At 56.4% G+C, this 21,712-nt stretch overlaps 1 protein-coding gene across 2 annotated transcripts in view; it reads right to left on the reverse strand.

Moving 5' to 3' along the window:
* EMID1 (EMI domain containing 1) overlaps positions 1-21,698 on the reverse strand; it is a 44,190-nt gene extending 22,492 nt beyond the window's left edge. The window contains exons 1-12 of one of the 2 annotated variants that reach the window (XM_008569822.1): positions 21,596-21,698; positions 14,319-14,432; positions 13,783-13,886; positions 6,394-6,477; positions 5,263-5,324; positions 3,744-3,864; positions 3,243-3,332; positions 2,524-2,670; positions 1,411-1,497; positions 1,215-1,267; positions 690-752; positions 539-583 (exon numbers count right to left, since the gene is read on the reverse strand). In XM_008569822.1, the coding sequence (XP_008568044.1) occupies positions 539-583; positions 690-752; positions 1,215-1,267; positions 1,411-1,497; positions 2,524-2,670; positions 3,243-3,332; positions 3,744-3,864; positions 5,263-5,324; positions 6,394-6,477; positions 13,783-13,886; positions 14,319-14,432; positions 21,596-21,696 (1,071 nt within the window). In that variant the 5' untranslated portion in view covers positions 21,697-21,698. The remainder of the gene's footprint in view (positions 1-538; positions 584-689; positions 753-1,214; positions 1,268-1,410; positions 1,498-2,523; positions 2,671-3,242; positions 3,333-3,743; positions 3,865-5,262; positions 5,325-6,393; positions 6,478-13,782; positions 13,887-14,318; positions 14,433-21,595) is intronic. The other variant, XM_008569823.1, reaches the window with a different exon arrangement.
* Between the last annotated feature and the right edge of the window lie 14 nt (positions 21,699-21,712).

Genomic DNA, 21,712 nt, shown 5'->3' on the forward strand with positions numbered 1-21,712 from the left:
CTCACTTTGGAGAGTGAGGTGTTAATAACACCGAGGTCAAGGGTTCAGATCCCTGTACTGGCCAGCCACCAAAAAAAAAACCAAAAAAAAAAAAAAACAAGGAGTATTACCAGAGATAAAGATATTAATTTCATAAAGATAAAGGGACCAAAGAGACACTAAAATCCTAAATGTATATGCACCTAATAACAAAGATTCAAAATACATAAAGCAAAAATTGACCAAATTAAAGGGCGGTATGTAGAAATCTACAATCCGAGTTGGAGAGATGGGGAATGAAAGAGACCTAATTACAGAGAGTCAAAGAGACAGACACATGGAGAGAAAGAGAGAAAAAGAGAAACAGATACAGAGACACAAAGAGCCAGAGTGAGGGAGACAGAGGCAGCCTGATTCTACAAGAATGATGGGTACTAGAGACATCAAATGACTGATGGGAGGGTCAGGGGCTCTGGTTGCAGGGGATGTAGGGCCAGAACAGGAGTCTGGGCCTGTGGGATCCTGCAGGGGTGGCTGCAAGACAGACAGCATCACTTACCCGCTGCCCCGCAGAGCCTTGGGGGCCAGGCTCCCCACGCAGTCCCTGTGTCAGAAGGAGAAGAATGGCATCAGCTGCCCCGCAGGGGGCTCTGACCTGAGACCCCCAGAACTCCCCAGAATCCCCCACCTGGGGCCACCTGGGTACTCACTCTCTCGCCCTTCTCTCCTGGGTGGCCAGAGATTCCTTTGGGTCCAGTGGGGCCTGGAGGTCCCTGAGACAAGACAGGGCCTCAGCCTTGTTGGGGCAGGATGGAGTGGGCAGGGGCTTGGGTGTAGAGTGGTTGGGGAGGCAGCCCCAGCTTTGCCTGGGCCCCTGGGCTCTTTACCGTACACACAAAGCCTGGCACACAGCAGGCAGTTCATACAGTTCAGTGTTAAGAGATCTAATCAGAGTCAGACGCTCCCCACCCCAACCTATGGACATTGCCACGTGCTGGCCACAGCCTTAGGGCAAGAATCTACACTTTTCTTGACCTTAGGTGATAACAATACTTGCTTCTCATTACATGGATTGAATAAGGTTTATGGAAAGTAGTTTGCACATTAAATGCTCAATAAATACATGTTGATTGAATGAGTGAAAGGATGGATGGATGGTTGAATGGCTGGATGGCTGGAGGGATGGAGGGATGGATGAGTGGGCACATGGTAAAAGCATTTGGAGAACTACTCACCATGTTTCCAGGACTCCCAGGGACACCTGTGGGGCCAGGAGGTCCAGGGGGACCTGGAATAAGACAGGATGTCCTCAGTGCCAGAAACAGAATACCATGCCAGGAAGTCCGCCCTCAGCTCTCTTGATAGTCACAGCCGTAGTCCCTCTGCCATCTACCAAGCCCATTCCTTACTCCAGGCCTGGACTCGACTTACCCATGGGCCCTGGGGGGCCTGGGAGGCCAGTGGGTCTCTGGGGCCAGTGGCTTGTCTCAGTGAAGATGTTGGACAGTAATGGGTCCCCTGGGAGAGGAAAGGTGGTGAGTGAACAGAGCTGGGTGGAGTGGGGTCAGTCTTCACAGCCACCTCTCCCAAGACAGCTTTGACTGCTCTACAGGGCAGCCTGCAGTGTGCCTGAGGCCACCAGGCACCTGCTCCCAAGGTGGAAAGTGGGGAGAGTGGGGCCATACAGGACCAGGAGGCAGGGAGATCTTAGTTCTGATCCTGCCACAGTCTAACCGGTGACATCCAGCAAGACTCCATTTTGCTGAGCCTGTGCCATTGCCTGTCAAGTGGGAATAATAATGAAAGCCACCATTTACTGATCACCTACAGTGTGCCAGGCTTCTGCGCATGGGTGTCACAGAGCTCTAGGAGGCTGGCACTGTCACTCTCCCCATTGTAACAATGGGGAAACTGAGGCTTGGAGAGGAGGAATGAATAGTGAGAAAACAAATAGTGGAATGGGAGAATGAATGAATGGTGCTGGGTCACGTGCCAAGGCCACGGTGCAGATGGGGTGAACCTGGCCCTCCACACTGACCCCGGAAGCATACGTGTAGGACAGGCTGTGCCGCAAAGGGAGGAGGCCAAGGACATATGTCAGGGCCCAGCCTGGAGGAGGGACCTGGGGCCTCTCCCAGCAAAGGGCCACTGCTGCGGCCTTGGGAGCTGAGGGCTGGCTTCCTGCTGCGGGGCCTTGAGCTTCCCGGTGCTCTGAGGGTGGGTTTCTGACCAGCTCCAAGGCTTGGAGAGGGCCTGATGCAGGGGGGTTCTGAGCACAGGCTCTGGAGGCACCTGGCCTGGAAAGAGTTCCCCCACACCCCGGCTGTGTGACCTTGGCAAGTGTGACTTCCCCTCTGTGGCCCTCAGTGATCCTCATCTGTGAACAGAGGACAACAGCGCCCGTTAGAGGACTGGGTGAAACTGGCCTACGTGTCCAGCCTAGCACACAGAAGGTGTATGGTAGCTGGTAGTGGACACTGTGTGATGGTCACTCCAGCCTCACCCACCCCCACTTTGACCTGCTAGGACCCCGGGGGGACTCACCATGCTGGGAGATCCAGGCATGGGGTGGGCCAACAGGGGCTGGGAGCCCAGGAGGACCAGGAGGGCCAGGAGGGCCTGGAAGTCCCCTCTCTCCAGGGGTGCCCACAGCTCCAGCCTGGCCAGGGCTCCCTGGGGGGCCCTGTGGACCTGCAATGGAATACCGGGGGTTGGTGGGTGTACTGGAGGCAGAGAGGCCCAGAGTGGCTTCAAGTGGCCAGGACAAGGCAGCCTGGGGCAGCAGGCATGAGAATAGGCTCCTGAGTCCACAGGCCTGTCCCCCCGTCCCCGGTTGTCTTCTAGGGAGATGAACACAGCATCCCTGTCCTTTGTCCCATCCAAGCAGGGTCTGGGCTTCCTTCCTTAGGACTCCTATACCCCCAACACCCCCCTAGGAATTCTGGTCACATGGGGTGGGCACTGCTGTTTCTCCTCTGCCTAGCCCAATTCCTACAGGTCTGGGAGCTCCAGGAGGGCAAGGACTGATCTGGCCCCATCCCAGTGCCCAACTCAGAGCCTGCTGAGTGTAGGAGTGCAGGCACCAGGGACAAATGAATGCAAGAGAGTGGTTCAGGAAGCCCAGGTGTGAGCGGAGAGGCCAGTGGGTGAAAGGGGCTCAGGCCACCCCGGCTCTGTCAGGAGCAGGGAAGGAAGGCCTGGGCTTGGTCCACCTGGTGGGGGGATGGCCAGGGGAGCTGGGGGGCAGTGTTGTGGGCACTCACCTGGTGGACCTCTCATCCCCATTGGGCCCCGACTGCCGACATCTCCCTTGGGGCCAGGGGGCCCAGGCAGCCCTCGAGCACCGACTCGGTCTGTGGAGTAAAGTACCTCAGGTCAGCAACTCTGGACTTGCTCGTGACCCCTGCCCTGGCCTTCAGCCAGCACTTACCATTTCGAGGGAGCAGTGGGGCCCTCATGCTTTCTCTGGCTCCTGGTAGCCCTAGAGGGTGGGGGGGGTAGGCAGGGGTCAGTGTCCCTGCCGGGCCTGGGGGAGGGAAGAGTCATCTAGAGTTCCCACCCCCAGCTCCACCCCTGGTAGGGGCTGCTCGGCTGCCCAGGACTCTCTGGAGACCATCCCCTCAGGCCTACTGGAGAGATGGGGAGACTGAGGCCTGCCAGGGGGTCGAGCTGGGAGTCAGCCCCGGGGACAGGAATCTTGCTCCCCTGACTCTCATCCAGTGCTCATTTCCATGTGGGAGTGATGCCCCACCTGACCCACTCACTCTGGAGGCTTCCATCTCCAGGGCTGCCCTGGGCAGCTGGGGAGCCCCAGAGCGGGGCAGGGTCCTTAGGGGTAGCTGGGGTTGGGGGCACTGCCTGCTCTGTGACTGTCAGCATGGCCACCTGTGAAGGAAGAAGATGGACAGGGTGAGTGCCAGGGTCTCACCAGGGACAGCCCAGTGAGGGGGGCTGTGCGCGGGGCTGGCAGGGACCCTGAACTTTATCAGGAGTGACTGTGTGTTCATGACATTCGTTGCAGAAGACATTACATCCCTCCCACCCAAGTAGAGCTCTGACTGTTGTGCTGTCTGCTGGGTTACACAGTGTTTTTCTATGCTTATCTGCATAAACAATATGAAGCTCCTCTTGGTCTGTCAAAGCAGGCTGGAAAGATTTTCACTAAAGGTGGAGGAAGCTCGGGAAGGTCTAACATGAAATAGAGGCCTGGGGGTGTACAAAAAATCCACTTTTGGGCCCAGGGTGAGGAAGACTCTGGAAGGTCAGGGGTGCCTTCTGAGCCACTGAGGATCAAGGAGAGGCCAGCTGACCACTGACCAGGGGGCAGGGGGCCGCGCGGGCCTGTCCTCAGAGCAGATGTTCCATAATTATACAACACACCTTGCGTTGTCTGGTTTTCAAATTTCCCTATTTGACAGTTATCACTTTGGTAAACATCTTTGCATCTAATCTTCTCCTTAAGATAAATTCCCAGGGAAGGGAATCATTGAGCAAAGCAGATATAGACAAAGTGTGTACGCGTCTACTCATGTTTAGAAAATGTGGAAAAAAAGATGAATAATGCTGACAGCTGCTCTCTTTGGGGCCGCAGGTGACTGATGCCAATGGTTTTCTGGCAGGTTTTGCACATTTCTGAGTTTTCATATGTCTAAATTTAGAATCTTTCTTTACTGTCTTACTTTTTAATTTTTAAAAACTTTTTTTTTTTTTTTTTTTAAAGGATGACCGGTAAGGGGATCTCAACCCTTGGCCTGGTGTTGTCAACACCACGCTCAGCCAGTGAGCAAATCGGCCATCCCTATATAGGATCCGAACCCGTGGCCTTGGTGTTATCAGCACCGCACTCTACCGAGTGAGCCATGGGCCAGCCTTTTTAAAAACTTTTTATCTTGAAATAATTTGAGATGTGCAATAGACGTTTTGCTTTTGAAACTGGAAGATAGTATTATAGCAGGGGGGAGGAAATAAAGGAAGACGGTGACAAGGCCCAGAAGGGATCCAGCCACAAGCTCTGGGGGTACCTAGCACATCTGGCTGGGATGGGGTTGCATGGGAGGCAGCAGGGGCCTCCTGGAGAAGAGCAGGCTTCCCAGGGAGGGGCGCTGCAGGAGAACAGAAGAGCCACATGGGTCCTGGAGGAGGCTGGGGCGTGCCTGCTGGGAAGCTGCCTGTCAGTGGGGAGCCCTGGAGGGCGGTGAGAGGTGCAGCTCAGAGCTGTGCAGGGCACGGGGTGCAGGGAAGGGCAGGGGAGGCCAGGGGGCATGGGGGGAGCTGCTCACCCACCTTGGCCTCCAGCACCTTCAGACGTTCTGTCAACTCTGACACTTTGCTGCAGTTGAGACAACCTGTGGGGAGAGAAAGGGCTTGGGCCAGAGGTCCCAGGTTCCCCCTCAGAGCCCTTCAGCCCCTGGGGGGTGGGGACAGACACCTGATGACCCCATGAGAAGTCCAGTGGGGGAAGGGGCTACAGAGTCACAGCAGGGTGGACCACACCCTGTGGATTTCCTTTGACTCTGGAGCTTCCAGAGCGGACCCATTTCTCCCACAGCAGGAACTGCGGATCTGACTCCTGGCAGCCTCTGTACCCAAAATGTCCCCTTTCCCAGAAGCCAGAGCAGGAAATCTCATTGCTTCCCGCCTGGGCAGGGCGGGGCCAGGGCTTGCCTGCCAGCTTTGGGGACCACCATACTACAGTCTGGATTGGGCTGGCCTCAGAGGTGCCACTATCTGACCTTCCCCTAGAACCACCGTCCAGCTCCTCCAGCTTCTTTGGGGAAACACCTAAGTTATTCCTAACAACTCCAGCCATTACAGAGCCTCCAGCTGCTGGCAGCTTTACAAGCAGGTCTCTTTAGGCCTCAGCACAGCCTTGTGCATGAGAGGAGTGTCACCCTGTTCACACCTGAGGACAATGGGCTCAGAGCAAGGGTGGAACTCACAAGCACACCTGAGGTCCAGTCCCAGCGCCACCCCCTCCTGGCTGCGGGGCCTCAGGCAGGGCAGGGCAGTTCTCTCTGACTCGCATTTTCCTCCTCTTTAAAATGGGAATGAGGTCTTGGGGGAGTGTGGACAGTTGTGAGGTTTAAACAAGCTAATGACGGAAAGCACCTGGCACAGGGCCTCCCACATGGCAGACGCTCAGAAAAGTGTAGTTTAAATAAAAAAGAGAAAACTGGGGACTTGGACCTGTGTCTGCGAGAGTCCATGGGTCATGGGTCTTGGGGTGCCTGGGCCTAGGTCAGACTCCCTTGTGGGGCCCTTCCTCTGCCCTTCGAAGCTCTTTCCAGCCTAGAGAGTTCAAAGGCGGAGTGCTGTCCTTGACTCTCCACTGCTGGACCCAGCTGGCTTTTAGGACAGTTACCACACTGTCCCCCCTCCAGCCCAGGGAATGCCAGAAGCTGCGCCAGGACCCACCTGAGAAAGCCATGGGCCGAAGCGCCATCCGCCGCATGGTGTGGCCGGACCAGCCAGGCTCCACGAAGCCAGAGGAGCCTGCAACTGAGGTTTGGGGGGGGTGAGAGCCCTGATGGTCCACGCCATCCCTGCCTCCCCTGCCTTGTCAGACCCCCTACTCGCCACTGTAGCCCCAGCAGGGATGCAGCCTCCACTCAGCGTACAGGGAGACAGGCCCAGAGGGGTGGGGCAATTGACCTGGGCCACACGCATGAAAGGGGCCAAGCTGGAACAAGGCTGACCCTGATAGGGCTGGTGAGAGGGCTGGCAATGGGCCAGGGGCTATGGATGAGGCTGGGGACTTCCCCAATGACCCCAGCCAGCTACACGAGTTAGGAGTTTAAAGCTAACAGACAAGCTCAGGTCCAAGCCCCACCACTTACTGACCTGGGTAGCTTGTCCTTTCTGGACCCACCTATTTTCCCATCTGTAAAATGGGACACTAAGACCTCATACCTCCCAGGCTGGTGTGAGGCCTGAGGACAGCAATGTGGGCAGAGGGCCCACGTGCACACAGCAGGAGCTTACTAAACAGCAGCTGTGACTGTCATCATCCACGCTCCCCCTGCCCCACTTGGTAAGAAGCAGGTCCAGCCTAGTTTTAAATGAAAACCAGAGGGAGGCTGGCTACCTGGGAGGGCAGGGGGAGCCTGCTCCAGGAGCCCACCCCTGAATAAGACTCATCCTTGCTTTTCCCCTTGGAGGAAAACGAGGCAGAGAAGTGAAGTGGCTCGCCCACGATAGTCCCCCCAAAGGCCTCAAGCCTGGATCTGGACCCAGGTCAGCGTGACTCCAGGGCCTAATCCCTTTATTTAGGGGGCCACCCCGCGGGGAGACCCAGTGTCTAGCAGGAGTGATTGTGCCTGAGAAGAGTGGCCTCGCCCAGCCTTCTTCATCCTCTTTGCTCACAGGTGAAGATGTGAAATGTCATTTTATTACTTTTCTCAGGAAGTTGACCAAAAGAAGTGGCCGTCGCCCACCTCTCCAACTCTGTGGAAGTCCGGGTTTTCTCTGTGATGAAGCTTTGGCTTCTTCCCGCCCTCTGCACTACCCCGCTACCGTTTTCCTTTTTTTTCCAGAGCACTTTCTACCCTCTAACCTGTTATTGGCCGTACCAGTTACCCACAGGGCAGGGACCTCGTCTGTCTTGTGCTTGTCCTAGAAAAGTATCCAGCACCCAGTAGGGCCTCAGTGAAACTCATGTTGAAGAACACACACATCATGGGCTGAAAATAAATTTAAGGAAGGAAACAAAATAAAAGGCTAAATAACATGGACGGCAGACACAAGTGTCTTGAAAATGAGCATAGATGTTCTAATGTCACACTAGCATGTCCCCAAGTTGTTAATCTGTGAACCTGTGGATGGAAATTCTTTTCATCCAATTTGTTTTTGGACATTTCACCAGGAGCTGGAGAGAACTACAAAAACTAACAAAAACACAGCCTGACCAGCAGCGCAGACATAAGGGGCTCAAAGTAATTGTAAGTTTAAATTTAAAAAAAAAAGAAAGAGACAGTTTAAAGAAATAACAAAACCATCAAAAAGACCAGAAATTGTTGGCTCTGGATTCAAGATTCACAAAAATGATCCAAAACTCTCCCAAATTCTGATAAATGAACAGAAATACTTTCAGGGATGGACCAGGTTGTAAAACAACCCTATAGCTCACAAAATTCCAGCAAGGAAGAAGCCATGGGGTGGGTAAAGGTCTCCTGTTGGACAAAAATGTCACGTCCCTCTCACTGGTGTTTGGCCAGGGTCCCTGAAGCAGGCCCCAGTGGGCTGAGAGGACCCCTCACCTTGGCCTGGTGGTTCTTCCTGAAGGGCTCCTCCCCAGCCCCATCCTGGCCCTCCCAGGAGGGGAGGAACTGGTCCCAGGACTGTAAACCCCAGCTCCACTCCCAACACACACACACACACACACACACACACACACACACACACACACACACAGCCTCCCCCAATCACTACAGCTATAGCTCCCATGTCACCTCCTCCAGGAAGCCTTCCAGTATCACGGTACTCACCAGGTTACCCACCAGAACCAAAGGCTCCCTTGAAGCCCTCGTCACTCCCTATCTTGACCTCTGTAAGGCCAGTGCTACCTGCAGTTTCTAGCCCTGTGCCCCATGAGCAGCTCCCCTTCTCTGCCCAGTGCTGGTCTGTGCCCCTTCTCGTGGGATCCTTGTGACACCCCACAGCACAGATGAGAACACTGAGGCCCAGAGAGGAACGGCTGCCTGCCCTATCTGTGCAGCAGGACAAGGGGGGCCAGGATTCCAAGCCTGCCCTAAATTGGGATTGGGGGGTGTCCCTGGGCTACACCTCCATGACTTTCTCTCTCAGGAGAGGAGCCAAGGGAGGGGCTTCCTCATTCACTACTGACCCCCCAGCTCTGCTGGGTTCAGTGACCACATTCCACAGGGACGCAGCCTCCCCCACCCCAGCCCAGGTCTTCTGGGGGGAGTTTACTCTGCAAATGTAAATATTTGCTGCTGGTGGCCAGAGCCAGGGGTTAGGGTCAGAGCTGCAGCTGGGAGCTCCTAGAACCCTCCAGCCTTACCAGGAGGTCTCTGGGAAAGTTTGGTCTGTGTCCATCCTGGGTCCCTCTTCAGGATAAGCAAAGTTACCATTCAATTCCTGTGCACCCACTTTACACCAGGTCCATGCCAGGCACTGGAGGTACTGGAGTAATGATGGCAGGATGGGGGCTGACTCAGCTGGGGGATCACCAAGAAGGTCATAGGCAGAGGGGACAGCCACTTCCAAGGCTGTGGACGTGGATGGATAAGAAGGCTGGTGTAGCCAGGGGGTAAAATGGTGGGAGGGCGAGGCTGGGGTGCGATGCTGGGCCTTGATCCCACAAGCAGGTGCTGGGAGAGTGGAGAGGGCAGCCCCCCGTCTGGGTGTGCAGGATGGGCTGGCAGGGAGGTGGGGGCTGCTAGGCCTCCCAGACAGGATGGGAGTGGACAGGTGGTAGATGCGGGCGGATTCATGCAGGGTTTAGCCCTTGGGACTCGGAGGCTGCAAAGTGAAGCACAGGCTTGCCACTGTACCTGGCACCAGGTTAGAGCGCAAGAGATGTGAGTGGGAAGTGCCCAGCCCTGGTAGGTAGGGGAGGCTGAGGACCCTGGGAAGGGCCCTGCTGGAACCTCAGGTCTGTTCTTAGGCTTTTTTATTGTGTGGCCTTGGGCAAAGTTCCCCACCATGGAAGACAAGGGCTGTGAGGGTCCACGGATGGGGAAGGGACGTGTATGCTGAGGACAAGGGGACCGATGATGGGGAAGCAGAGGCAGCCGGCTCCGGGGGGCAGAAGGGGAGAGGAGGGACAGGGAGCCTGGCCTCTCCATCTGTCTACCTGGAAGCACTGGGGCTGAGCCTGGCTGCCACCAGCCTCACAGGTGGCACTCCCACCGTGTGAACACGTTCCCCAGGAAGTCCTCAGCCAGTGCTGCTGTGGGGGAAAGAACCCTGGCTCCAGAATCAGACCAACAGGGTCTGCATCCAGCTCCATGGCTCTTAAGGCTGTTACCCTGAGCAAGGCATTCCCCTCTCTAAGCCTCAATTTCTGCATCTGGACCTTCCAAACCATGACATGATGGCACAATGCAGGTGGGTATACAATGCAGTGCCCAGCACAGAGGACGGTGGCAGCTTTCCTTCCCCTTGTCATTATTACTGCAAGAGGGTCTGGTGCAGGGGAGGGTCACAGCCCTGGGGAGAAACCTGGCCACAATGCTTACTTGCTGTGTGACTTTGTGTGAGACCCACACCCTCTCTGAGCCTCACTTTCATCACCTGGACAATGGGGCTGATGGCTGAGAGATCTGTTTGCAGGGAGCCTCCAGAGGCAGGGTGACATGGGGGCGGTCACCAGCTTAGGGAACTCAGGGAGTGAGGCCCTAGCCCAGAGAAGGTGATTGTTGGGTTCTGCCCGTCCCTCCTGACATGGCTCTGGCATTGCGCCTGCCCTCTCCCCGCCCCCTCCCGGCCCACGTGCTGCATTCTGGCCTTGGCTCCTCCTCGCCCATTGTTCCTTACTAGCCCCATTGTTTCTGATGAGTGAGCTGGGGCCAGGTGAGAGCCTCAGGCAGCTCTCTACCTGCCATCCAGCCCCACCTCCCAAGGCCAGGAGGCTGGAAACTTGGTCAGGCATGTCCCAATCCTGGTTCTCACATGCTGAGTGACCCCAGGCCAGCCCCTTCACCTCTCTGAGCCTCAGTTTCCCCATCTGTAAAATGGGGCCTATTCTAGCCCTTTCCTTAGAGTTCGTCATGAAAATCAAATGAGATCTTCCTCATTCATTGTCACAGAGTGAATGTCCCATTCTGCAGATGAGAAAACCAGGGCTAAGAGTGGTGAAGTCCTTCACTGGAGCCCTCCGGTCTCATAAACATCAAGTCTGGAGACTCCAGGCCTGTCTGTTGAGCAACTAGCTGAGAAGTGGGATCTCAGAGGTGAGAGGCAGAGCTGTGTCTGCAGGGTCACCACAGATTACACAGCACAGGGGACAGAAGGGGAGAGGAAGACATTTATCCAGTATCAACTATGTGCCAGGCATAAGTGCCCACTTCTCAATCCCAGGTGACTTCCAGATAAAGCCAAGGCTCAGAGAGATGAAGTGACTTGCCCCAAGTCACACAGCAGAGTGCAACTGATCCAAGGCTGGATTCTGAAATGATGGGTATTCCCTCTCTTTCTTCAGCTCACTCGAGGCTACTCTGGGCCCTGACACCCCTGGTGATGCAGCTCTATGGCCCCAAGATCAGGTCACAGCACTGGACAGGCATCATGGGCAGTCACCAGCAGTGAAAGCAGCCGGCCTGAAACCACTTGTGGAAGGAAGAGCAGGGCCTGGGATGGGCCAGCAATGTCCCCACACCTCCATGTCCCCCATTCCCAGGGACCTAGTAGAGCAGTTTTCCGGAAATTCGGATTTGGGCATCCCCTTGCCCACCTCCCTTTCCCCAGGCGGTCCCACACCCCTTGGCTGGGGAGAGGCCCTTCCCATCCCATAGACATCACGTAGTACCCATCATGGGCTGCCATACCACCTGTGGGGTCTTTACTACCTCATCTCATCCTGGCCACATCTCTGGGAGGCAGATTCTATCATCCTGCCCATTTCACAGGTGAGGACGCTGAGGCTTAGTGTGGGGGAGCCCTAGGTTGCTGCAAGTGCACACAGCAGCTTGGCGCCCTTTAGCAAAGGCACCCCTCCCTCTGAGTAGGCACAAGAAAAATGCCACCTGGATTGTGGAACCCCCAGCCTGGTGCCCTTGCACAGTTACTTGCATAATGCTCAGGGAGGCCCCAGTCCAAGACCACACAGTTGTCTTTTTTTTTTTTTTTTTTTTTATAAAAAGATGACTGGTAAGGGGATCTTAACCCTTGACTTGGTGTTGTCAGCGCCACACTCAGCCAGTGAGCGAACCGGCCATCCCTATATGGGATCCGAACCCAGGGCCTTGGTGTTATCAGCACCGCACTCTCCCGAGTGAGCCACGGGCTGGCCCAAGGCCACACAGTTGGAGTGTGGCAGAGCTGGCCTGACCTATGAAGCCTTGGATACTCCTGTCCCCAGGCTGGGATCTGAAGGCCCCACACCAGGAGGTGGCAGACCGCAGGGTTGGCCTGGCCCCCACACCTGTCTTGTGCCCCTGCCTCACCATCGGCACAGTCTCCAGCCCTTAGGCTGGTTCCAGTAGCCAGATTCAAGGGCATGTGAGCTGCCCCCACTTGTCCTCTGTCCTAACCTGCTCCAGGAAGGCCCCAGAGACAGGGAAGGGTGCCCTTGGGAGGTGAGCCAGGAACAGAATGGCCTTTGTCTGGGAAGGCCCTGCCTGGGCTCAGGTCTTCTGGGCCTAGGCGGCCCCACACCCTGGGATGTGCCACCTCCCACCATCAGCTCCTCTGTGCCTCCTTGGCAGCCGCCCCTCCTGGCTGGCTCTTCTGCTCTTCAGGCCCTTCCACCTTCCCCTCTTCCTCCCACCAGCGAGGAGAGGGCGCTGTTCCTGACTTGCCTTCAGATGTCTGCCTGCACCCAGCCTCCCACACCGGCCACGTGGCTGCCTCTCTGCAGGGGTGTTCAGCATGGGCCAGCTCCCCTTTTCCCTCTGGCCACCCCAATCCCCACCAGCTCCACTGTGCTCTCCCACCCCATGTCAGAACCCGCCAGGCCCCCTCTCTTCCTCACATCATGGTGGATTCTGCCACCCACGCCCATCCCTGTGTGACTCTGGGCACTCAACTCCACCTCTCTCGGCCTCAGTCACCCCATCTGTGAACTGGGCTGTTGTGGGGTCCCAGAGAGGTGAAGTGTGTAAATTTCTCAGGAAGCACCTATGAGTGGGGGCCACGTTCCCTTGATTCATGTGGCCGCATTTCTACATGTTCGTGCTTCTGGCATCAGGATACATCCTGCAACTAATGTTCACCTTCCTGAATGTGAAGGACCCTGAATGCCTCTTCCCACTGAGGAGCCTGTGGGCCTGGCTCTCAGGCTGCTTCTAGGCCAGTCCGTCCTCTTTAGGGCCATTCTTGGGAACACAGCTCTTAGTGCCCGAAAATCTGCCACTCATTGGGTTCACCAGGAAGCGAGGGTGGGAGGGGCCCAGACCCCTCAGCAGAGGCAGGTATCCTCGAGAGAGGGCTCCCCGGGTCAGAGTGTGGCCAGGCTCTGCGGAGGCCCGGACTGCCACGCTGGGTGCCTTGCAGGATGCTGGGCCCCGAGTCACCCTGAGCTGCACACAGAGAAGGTAGATGGGGTGCGAAGGGACATGCCCCACACACAGGGTGCCCACCTTAGTCCTCCCATCCCTAAGGACTTGAGGCAGGGGGTGGCGAGTGGCAGGCAGACAGCGTTTGAATCCTGACTCTGTCACTTAGGAGCTGTGCGCCCATCACCTTCCTGAGCCTATTTCTCACCTGCAGGGTGGGTATAGCCATTTTTACCTCTCTGACCCACCCAACTGACTACAGAGACTCTTAGCTTCCACGCCGTGTCTATTAACACATCCCATGGAAACATCTATGGATCCCATGGAAACATCTGTGGGTTTTCCCCAAGTTTGGAGGGAAGACTTAGGACGATGTGACATAAAACATGAGCTACATGTATGAAATTCTTCCAGGGGTCCTGAGGGTCTCCCAGGTGGCAAGCAGTCGCCACAAGGTGGGGTGGGGAGACAGTAGGCACCAACTGTGTCTGAGCTGTCCTCGCCCACGCTCCGTGCAGTGGGTCCAGTGAGCACGGTGCTGTGGGTGTGCAGCGTCTACAGACTTAGCCACAGGTTACCGCCCACGTGTACCCGCGGGAGGCTCCGGGAGCTAGCCAGGCAGTCCTACCTTCCTCGCAGCTCACCCCCGCGTGCCCAGGGCAGCACCTCCACTCGCGGGCAGTCACTGTCTTGTACATCACCTTGTACGTGGGTCTCACCACGGTTCTGTAGCTGAAAGAGTATCCAGCTTAGACAGGGTCCTCCAGCGCCCCTCTCACTGCCCTGGACGCCCATGGGGACAAACGCAGCATCTCTCTCCTGCATTCTGGGATTCAACCCCTCCACCACACCCCCCAAATGCTGGGATTGAATAACAACTGGACAGGAAGCCCCTACAGGCTGAGCCAGGCTGTCCTCGGCAGTGGATAAGCAGTGGATACTCGCTGAGTGAAGGCATGCGGGTGAAAGGAGGGTCCCTCCCCCAGGAAGCCCTCCAGGGGGCCCAAGAGCACATGGGGAGGGGCTGAGAATGGGCACAGGGTCAATGCTGCCTTTGCTCCGCCCGCCTCTGGCGTCCGTCTGCAATCCCACCACCAGGCCTCTGCCCACATCGTGCCTCCACCTGCAATGCCATCAGCTCCTGCTGCCCACCACCTCACTCACCTGCTCCCCGGGCAGCTCATGGGCCAGGGGCAGTTCTGCAGCACTCGCTGAAGATAGGTGCCATTTTGCACATGGCATGAGATAGTGCGAGTCACCACATATGAGCACCAGTTCCTGAAACAGACCCCAAGAGAGAAAGCTCAGGTGCCATGCGCAGCCCCCTGCCCAGGACTCTGGGAGGACAGGCGAGGGGGTCCGTGTTCTCTCCAGGAGCCCTGAGTCTCCAGGGAGAGATCCCTGAGCTCTGAGTTCTTTGGACCCCAGTAGGAGTCTCTGTGCTGCCTGTGGCTGAGGGGTGAATTCCATGGCCTGGAGGGGGGTGGCCGTGCTAGGGGCTCTCAGGAGATCTTAGAGAATGAGCTGTAGGGGCACAATGGGGCAGGGCATTTTCACTGGTGTTCTCCCTTCTCAACATCTCTTCTCTCCAACTTTGGCCCATCCAGGCCACCATGGCTCACTGCCTCCCATGTGGACACAGCAGCAGCCTCTCTGTCTGCTCCTCAGTCCCTGTCCAGAGGGAGTGTCACAAAATGGAAACCTGGCCATGGCCCTCCCTTGCTCACCCCTATGCCACAGCCCCCAGATCTCCAGTGCCCACACCTGCTGCAGAGCCCTCACCTCCGGGCCTTTGCTCCTGTAGGGCCGCTGCCTGGAGCATCCTTTCTCCTCTCCTCCACTTGGTGCCTCCTGCCTTCAAAGCCCCGCTGTGCTGTCACCTCTTCTCTCCGCCATCCCCACCTGAGCAGATCAGATGGTTTCCTGCCCTGGATCCCACAGCACTTTGTACACCTGTCACACTGGATTAAGTTGGTGACTCATGCCTGTCCCTCTCCACCAGCATGTGAGAGGAGAGGCCCTGTCTAAATTACCCTCATGTCCGCTCTGTGTGATAGCCAGGATGTGTAATCAATGTCGAAAGCATGCAGGACTGACTTCTCCAAAAGCCAACTAATAATCATGTTGCGCTGCACATATTAATCACTCACTGTATACTAAGGGTATTTACACATCCTCCCCAGGAAGGCCCCCTCCAATTTTACAGAGGGGAAATTGAGGCTCAGGGAAGTAAAGACAACTGCTCACATCACAGAGCTGGTGTGTGGAGGAGCCGGAGTTGAACCCAGGAATGTGGCTGGCCCGGCCTGGCCTCTGACTCCATCCCAAAGGCCACAGCTCCTGTCTCCTTCCCGTCTACTCGAGCCATGGTCTATGGCTCTGTGAAGGCCCCAGCCTGGGAACCTGCTGACCCTGAGCTCGAGACCATGAAGGAAACTCTGCTGGGGTGGGGGACTCAGGCTGAGAAGGGTCACCTGAAACCATCCCTCCTTCCGCAGCCCCTGCAAAACACACAGGACACATAACCCCATGCAGGGCTGAGGGCCGCTGAGCACCTGGAATGTCCCGGCTATCACAGAGGTGATTGGGTCCACTGCAATCCAGTCCCCCCAGCTGCCACCCCACCTCCACCCTGGCCCACCGGGAAGGAGAAAGTCCTTGGCCGGGACCAGAACTTGGTCAAATTTGTCTGTGGGACCCTAGAGAAGTCCCTTCATCTTCCTGTGTCATACGACAATCAGTCCAGGAGGAGGAAACAGCCTAGGCAAAGGCCTGGAGGTGGGAGAAGGGACAATTCAGTTTGGACCATGAAGCAGCAGCAGGAGCTTGACAGAGCCCTTGGCCAGCCATCCTACGGCAGATGTGACAGGCACTTGCTGTGACACTGTCGGGAATGGCACAAAATTGGGAATAGCCTAAATGGCTATTGGACCACCAGACATAGAAAATTAGGCACTGAGACAGAACCCAAAGTCTCCACGTGCTGAGAAGCAGCTATCACACCTGGTTAAGAGGGAAAAGGCAAGCACAGGACAATTCTAGAAAGGAAGGGAGGAAGGAAAGAAGGGAAAGTCAAACAACTATTTATACATGTAGGCACATATGTAAGTGTGTGTGCATAAAGTTAGGGAAAATTATACTCTCTCATCAAATTGCCATCCCTGCGGGCAGAGAGCTTTCCAGTTGCTCCATCTCCCACACTAAAGCAGCCTCTGTTTACCACGCTTGCTGCACCCCAGGAGCTGTGCCCTGGGCCTTCCACGTATTAGCTTGTTTAAATCTCAAACCCTATCATGAGCACCACTTTACAGATGGGAAGACTGAGGCTCTGGGGTTCAGGATGTGCCCCAGACACCCATGATGGGTGGCATGGCACAGTCACAGCTCATCTCATAGCTTGTCCTCTTAACCACAGGCTGGAAATGTTTCTCCTAATGAGTAGGTGACGATTTTAAATGTTTAAAAGACACATTTCAAAAAGGCTCCCTGTCTTATAAAGCCTCAGGTCCCTAGAGCTGTGGTTTTGAATCTGCTGGGGTTTTGTTTGGAGGATGGGGACATAAGCCCTTTTGAGAAATTGATGTGAATGGGGGCTCCTCCCCAGAAAAATGTATAAAACTTGGTGTACACATTCGGGGGTGGGGGGAGCTCAGAATCTCCCTGCAGCCTATGTGACATTCCCCAGCCTGGCCCAGGAGCTCAGGAATGAAGAAAAGGAGTATGGAGGGAGTAATCTGGGCACGGAATGAATACTCCATGCCAGCATGCAGATACACACAAACATGCACACACAACACACACACACAAACACACGCCCCGGCGTACAGGGGCAAACTTGTATGCACAGGCACAGCAGTGAGCACGTGCACATGGGCACGCCCACATACGCAAGCACATGGACACATATACGCATATGCGCATACAGTGCATGGACACACATGTGCCCATGTGCACATGCACAGAGCTACACAAGCACACAGACACACACACACTCATGCACACAGACAGGCCGAGGCAAATCCAGCAGGACACTCAGTCACAGAAATAACTGTCCTCCTTGTACATGTACAAGTCGACATGTACAGACATAGGGCTGTGTGCCCTCACACATGCGCACGCACACACACATACCAGCACATACATGCACCTACTGGCCCTCTCACGTGGACACAGACAGGCTGAGGTTGTGATCTCTGCAAGTATCCGCACAGGCACACAAAGGGCATGTGTCTTCACCCATGTACATGCATGCACACGCACACACACACACACCTCTCACATATACACAAACAGGTGGAGGCAGGCCCAGGGGAGCACATAACCACTAACGACCTTCCTCTCGCTTATGTCCACACAAGCACACACAGGGCCCTGCGCCCTCACATACGTGCATGCGCACCTGCCTACCCAGCCCCTGGACTGGGCTGGGAGAGGTAAGCCTGTGACTGTCCACAATTGCCTGAGCCGCCCTTCTTTTCACCAGAGGGAAGCTAGAGAAAACAAAATTTTCCATCCCCCACCTTGAGGACCCAGCCCTGCTGTTCCCAGTATAAGCCCAAGCTCCTCCACAGGGTCCCAGCCTGGGCCTGCTACCCTCCCGCCCCTCTGTCCACTTTCCAGGGGCAGCAAGAGGCCTTCTCTAAAGCACAGACCTAACGCTGCCACCGCCTGCTGGGAAATCCGCAGCCCACCATGGCTCCCTACTGCTTTGCAACCCTGCCCGCCCCATCCTTCATCCTTCACCTCTCCCACACTCATGCTGCTCCCTCTCTCACCTCTCATCTTTGCCTAGGAGGATCCCTCTGCCTGGAAAGCCCCCTCCCTCCCTGCTCCGGAAAATTCCTATACATCCTTTGGGTCTCAGACCCAAGGCCAGGCAGGACTGGCCATCTTTAGGGTCCCCCCTCAGCCACTCACAGTAGACCTGAGCTTTACTCTCTCCCACAGGTTCTGGGGTAAGGGCATGGACAGAAAGCAAGCCAACATAGGGCTCAGCCCGAGGACGCTCAACAGTGTTTGATGAATGACTAAATGACCAAGAACAGACAATGGCCCTGGGCAGAGGTCTCAGGACCTGAGGTTCCCAGAGATGGGCAAAGTACCTGGATGCCCTGCCTCTACCCTGCTGCCCCATAGGGCATCCTTCCCTGGGGTGTGGTCCGTGACAAGCTGCCCAAGAGCCAGGTGAGGCTGGGCGGTGGGCGGGGTGGGGGCTGGGGCTGGGAGGAGGCAGCACTCCCTTCCTGGGCCTGCCACTTCTGCCCATTCAGCTCCTCCTGGACCCCAGAGGCCACCAGGAGGGGAGAAACAGGCCAGACCAGCTCAGCCTGGCACCAGCCACCCCCAGTAGGCCCCCCCTCCGGCCCTCCACCCCATGCCACGAGGGGCCCAGGGGACTTTGTCTGCACAGGGCCCAGGGCTGCGATCCGGAACAGTGATACGGGCTAATTGCGGGAGGCAGCCAAGCGGGCCTGGGGCCAAGGGCCGTTATGAAAAGGAGAGGAATGAAAGGGGCAGGGCGGTGGGGGTGGGGTGACAGCAGCCACACGGGGTGGGGGGGTGGCGAAGCTCCAGTTCTGGCTCTGCTGCTTCCTAAATCGGTGACCTTGGACAAGCCTCTCTGGTCCTCACTTTGTCTGGGGACAGCAGAATCTCCTTGGCAGGGGAGGGTTCACGCAAAGTGCTTAGCACAGAGCTAATAGCTATTGTTAATTCCTGTTCCTGGATGGTGGGGCCATAGCCCAGACATGGGCCCCACACCTGGCAGCTGTGGTCCAGGGGCTTCCCTGGGGCTTGGGGAAGGGAAGGTCCTCTTCACAGGTCCTCCCTTTGACTTCAGGATAGGGATTGATTGTCAGAATCTGCATTTTACAAGCGGGTTCTAAAAGAAGGCACCTGCAGGTTACCCATGTGGCATAGAGCTGGGATTGAAGCCCCCTGGAGAGGGGCTGGGGAAGATGACATCCATTCTAGAGCTCTGCACTCTCTCTGATCCCAGGATTTGCCCAAAGGAAGACGGTGCTGCAGCGGCTAGAGGCCTGGGCCAGGACGCTGGTGACAGCTTGAACTCTAGAGCCGCAGTGCTGAGATGAGTCATTAAAGGGACTGGGGGTTCAGGCTGGGAGCGACCTTGCAGGGGCAGAAAGCAGCCCCAGCTGGAACTGGGGGATTGGCAAGGGCGAGCGCAAACCAAGGCGGCTCTTCATAGCCCCTTGGGCACCCTGGTTCTGGGGGTCTCAACGTCTTACCGAATTCCTGGGGCTGGGGGCGGTCCCTTGGATGCCTTCCCGGGCCTCCCCCTCCCCAGGCACAAAGCCTCTTTTCTGCCTCTGGTCCCTCGGCTGCCAAGGGGTGCCTGGGGTGCAGGGCTGGGGTGGAGGGAGGGCTGATGGGGCACAACATCCCCATGCTGTCTCCAACAACGCTGGGACAGGGCCACAAGGAGAGGTCCTGGAAGCCAAGGATCACAGGCTCCTCTGGCTCCAGGTCCCTACCCCCATTTAACGCTGGCAATAGGAACCACTGCACATGAGACCTTGCGACTGTCGCCTCTCAAAACAGACCCTCAAGCAGGGAATGAGGGAAGGAAAAAGGGAAACAAAGAGGAAACTGAGACCTATGGCCATGAAGTGACCTGCCTGAGGTCACACATGGAGTGGGTGACAAAGCCAGGAGTAAAATCCTGTTTTGTTGGAGGCCAGGGCCTCTAACTCCTAACCATGACCTACAAATCTTTCCTAGCACCCCCTCTCACAGCCTCTCTCTGTCCTCCAGAATGTCTGCTGGAGAGAAAAAGACACTGGACTTAGACAATGACTGGTCTAGATTAAGTTGCCACTTTTCCTCTCTAGGCCTCAGTCTCCTAATCTGTAAAATGGGAGCAAAAGCCCAGAGGGCTTTTGTGACACTCAGGCTACTGTGACAGCCTTCTGTGAACAGAAGGGGAGACAGTCCCCAGTGGCCACCAGACATCTGCTCACAGACATCGTCCTGCTCCTACCCAGGAAACCCTAGGGGTTGAGGAGTCCAGGCTGAGAGTCCCTAACCTGGACAGGCTGGAGGGAAGTTCAGGCCTAAAGCCCTCTCCAGCATCATCCTGAGCCTGACACTGGTCTCTTTAGCATCTGGGATCCTGGGGGCTTGCACTCACGTTCTGGGCAGGTCATAGCTCTCTCTGAGCCTCAGCTTCCACCTCTATGAAATGGGGATTATGAAAAGCATGCCTCCAATGGCAGTTAGGAAGATTCTAGAAGTGATGAATACAAGTAAAGTGTCCAACCCACGCCAGCGTGGTCAGCATGCAGTAGGTGGTGGCTGTGACATCTGCCACACGTCTGTCCTTGTCTCAGACGACTGCTTTTCTGGCCTCTGAGGCCTTGGCCACCTCCATCCTCCAACCCTGCCCATGTCACCTGCTCTTGCTAGCCTAGCAGGGACATGCTGGCCCCTGACCACTGGGAAAGGGGAATTTCTGAAAAGAATTAAAGAATTGAGGTGGTAAGGGGTGGGGGTTGGGCGGGCCTTTGAATGAGTTGAAAAGGACTGAAGAGGCCTGGCTAGTCCACATTGTCTGCCTTGAACAACGGCAGCTGGCCTTTGAGAGGCAACCCCAGCAAGGGTGGGAACTGTAGCCAGGACAGGGGCTAGGGCAGATTCAAACGCTATTATCAAGGCCAGAAAAACAGTTTTGAACCCCAGCTCTTCAATTAATAGCCCAGGAGCCTAGAAGGTTATGTCAATTCTCTGGACCTCAGTTTGTTCATCTGTTGAATGGGGACAATTTTTCCTAACTCATTCAGTCCTTGAAGGAGTACTGATGACACTGTATATAAAGGACCCCACAGTGCCAGGCATTGGGAGATACTCCATAGAGACCAGCAGAGAGACTGTTCCCAGCTACTAGGACCCCAGCAGCAAGACAGAATGCTTCCTCCTGTCTCTGTCCAAAATGCCAGGTCCCTGGGGAGCCACCACACTGACCCACTGGGCTGTGACTCCACCCCAGCCCTTCCTCTGAGGGAAATAAATAGCAAGGGTACTAAAAAAAGCCAGGAGCAGGGAAAGGGGGAGGGGGAATCCCTGAAGGGTCGGCTGGGGGTGTCCTGGGCCTTTCCTATGTGCAAAGGGAGGGGCCCTTGGGCCAGGGCGATGGAAGTTTTGGGGGGCTTCGCCCTTGCTGCTCGCCTTCCCTCTCCTCTCAGGCTTTGGGGCTGAATGGGAGGAAGCAGGGAAGGCTGCCGCTCCAGACACATGGGGTAGGTGACCCCACACTCCCGGGAGCTCCAGCCAGATAGCGAGGTGGCCCAGGTCCCCGCGTCCACTGAGGTAGGGGACGGGGTCGTCTTCCCAACCCGGACTTGCACGGAGGTGGGTGTGCGTGTGTACCCTGATTCCCGGCCCCCAACCCGGGCTAGCAGGGCACAGGGTCGGGGAGCCCTTACCTGCGTCCGGAGAACGCGGCTCCCCCGACGCTCCACGCGGCGCCGCCTCCCGGGAGCAGGAGCCCGAGGCAGAGCAGCGCCCAGGCCCGCGGGCCGCCCATGCTGCGCCCGGCGCCC

This window comes from Galeopterus variegatus, unplaced genomic scaffold (assembly GCF_000696425.1).
Source record: "Galeopterus variegatus unplaced genomic scaffold, G_variegatus-3.0.2 Scaffold535, whole genome shotgun sequence".
NCBI lineage: Eukaryota > Metazoa > Chordata > Mammalia > Dermoptera > Cynocephalidae > Galeopterus > Galeopterus variegatus.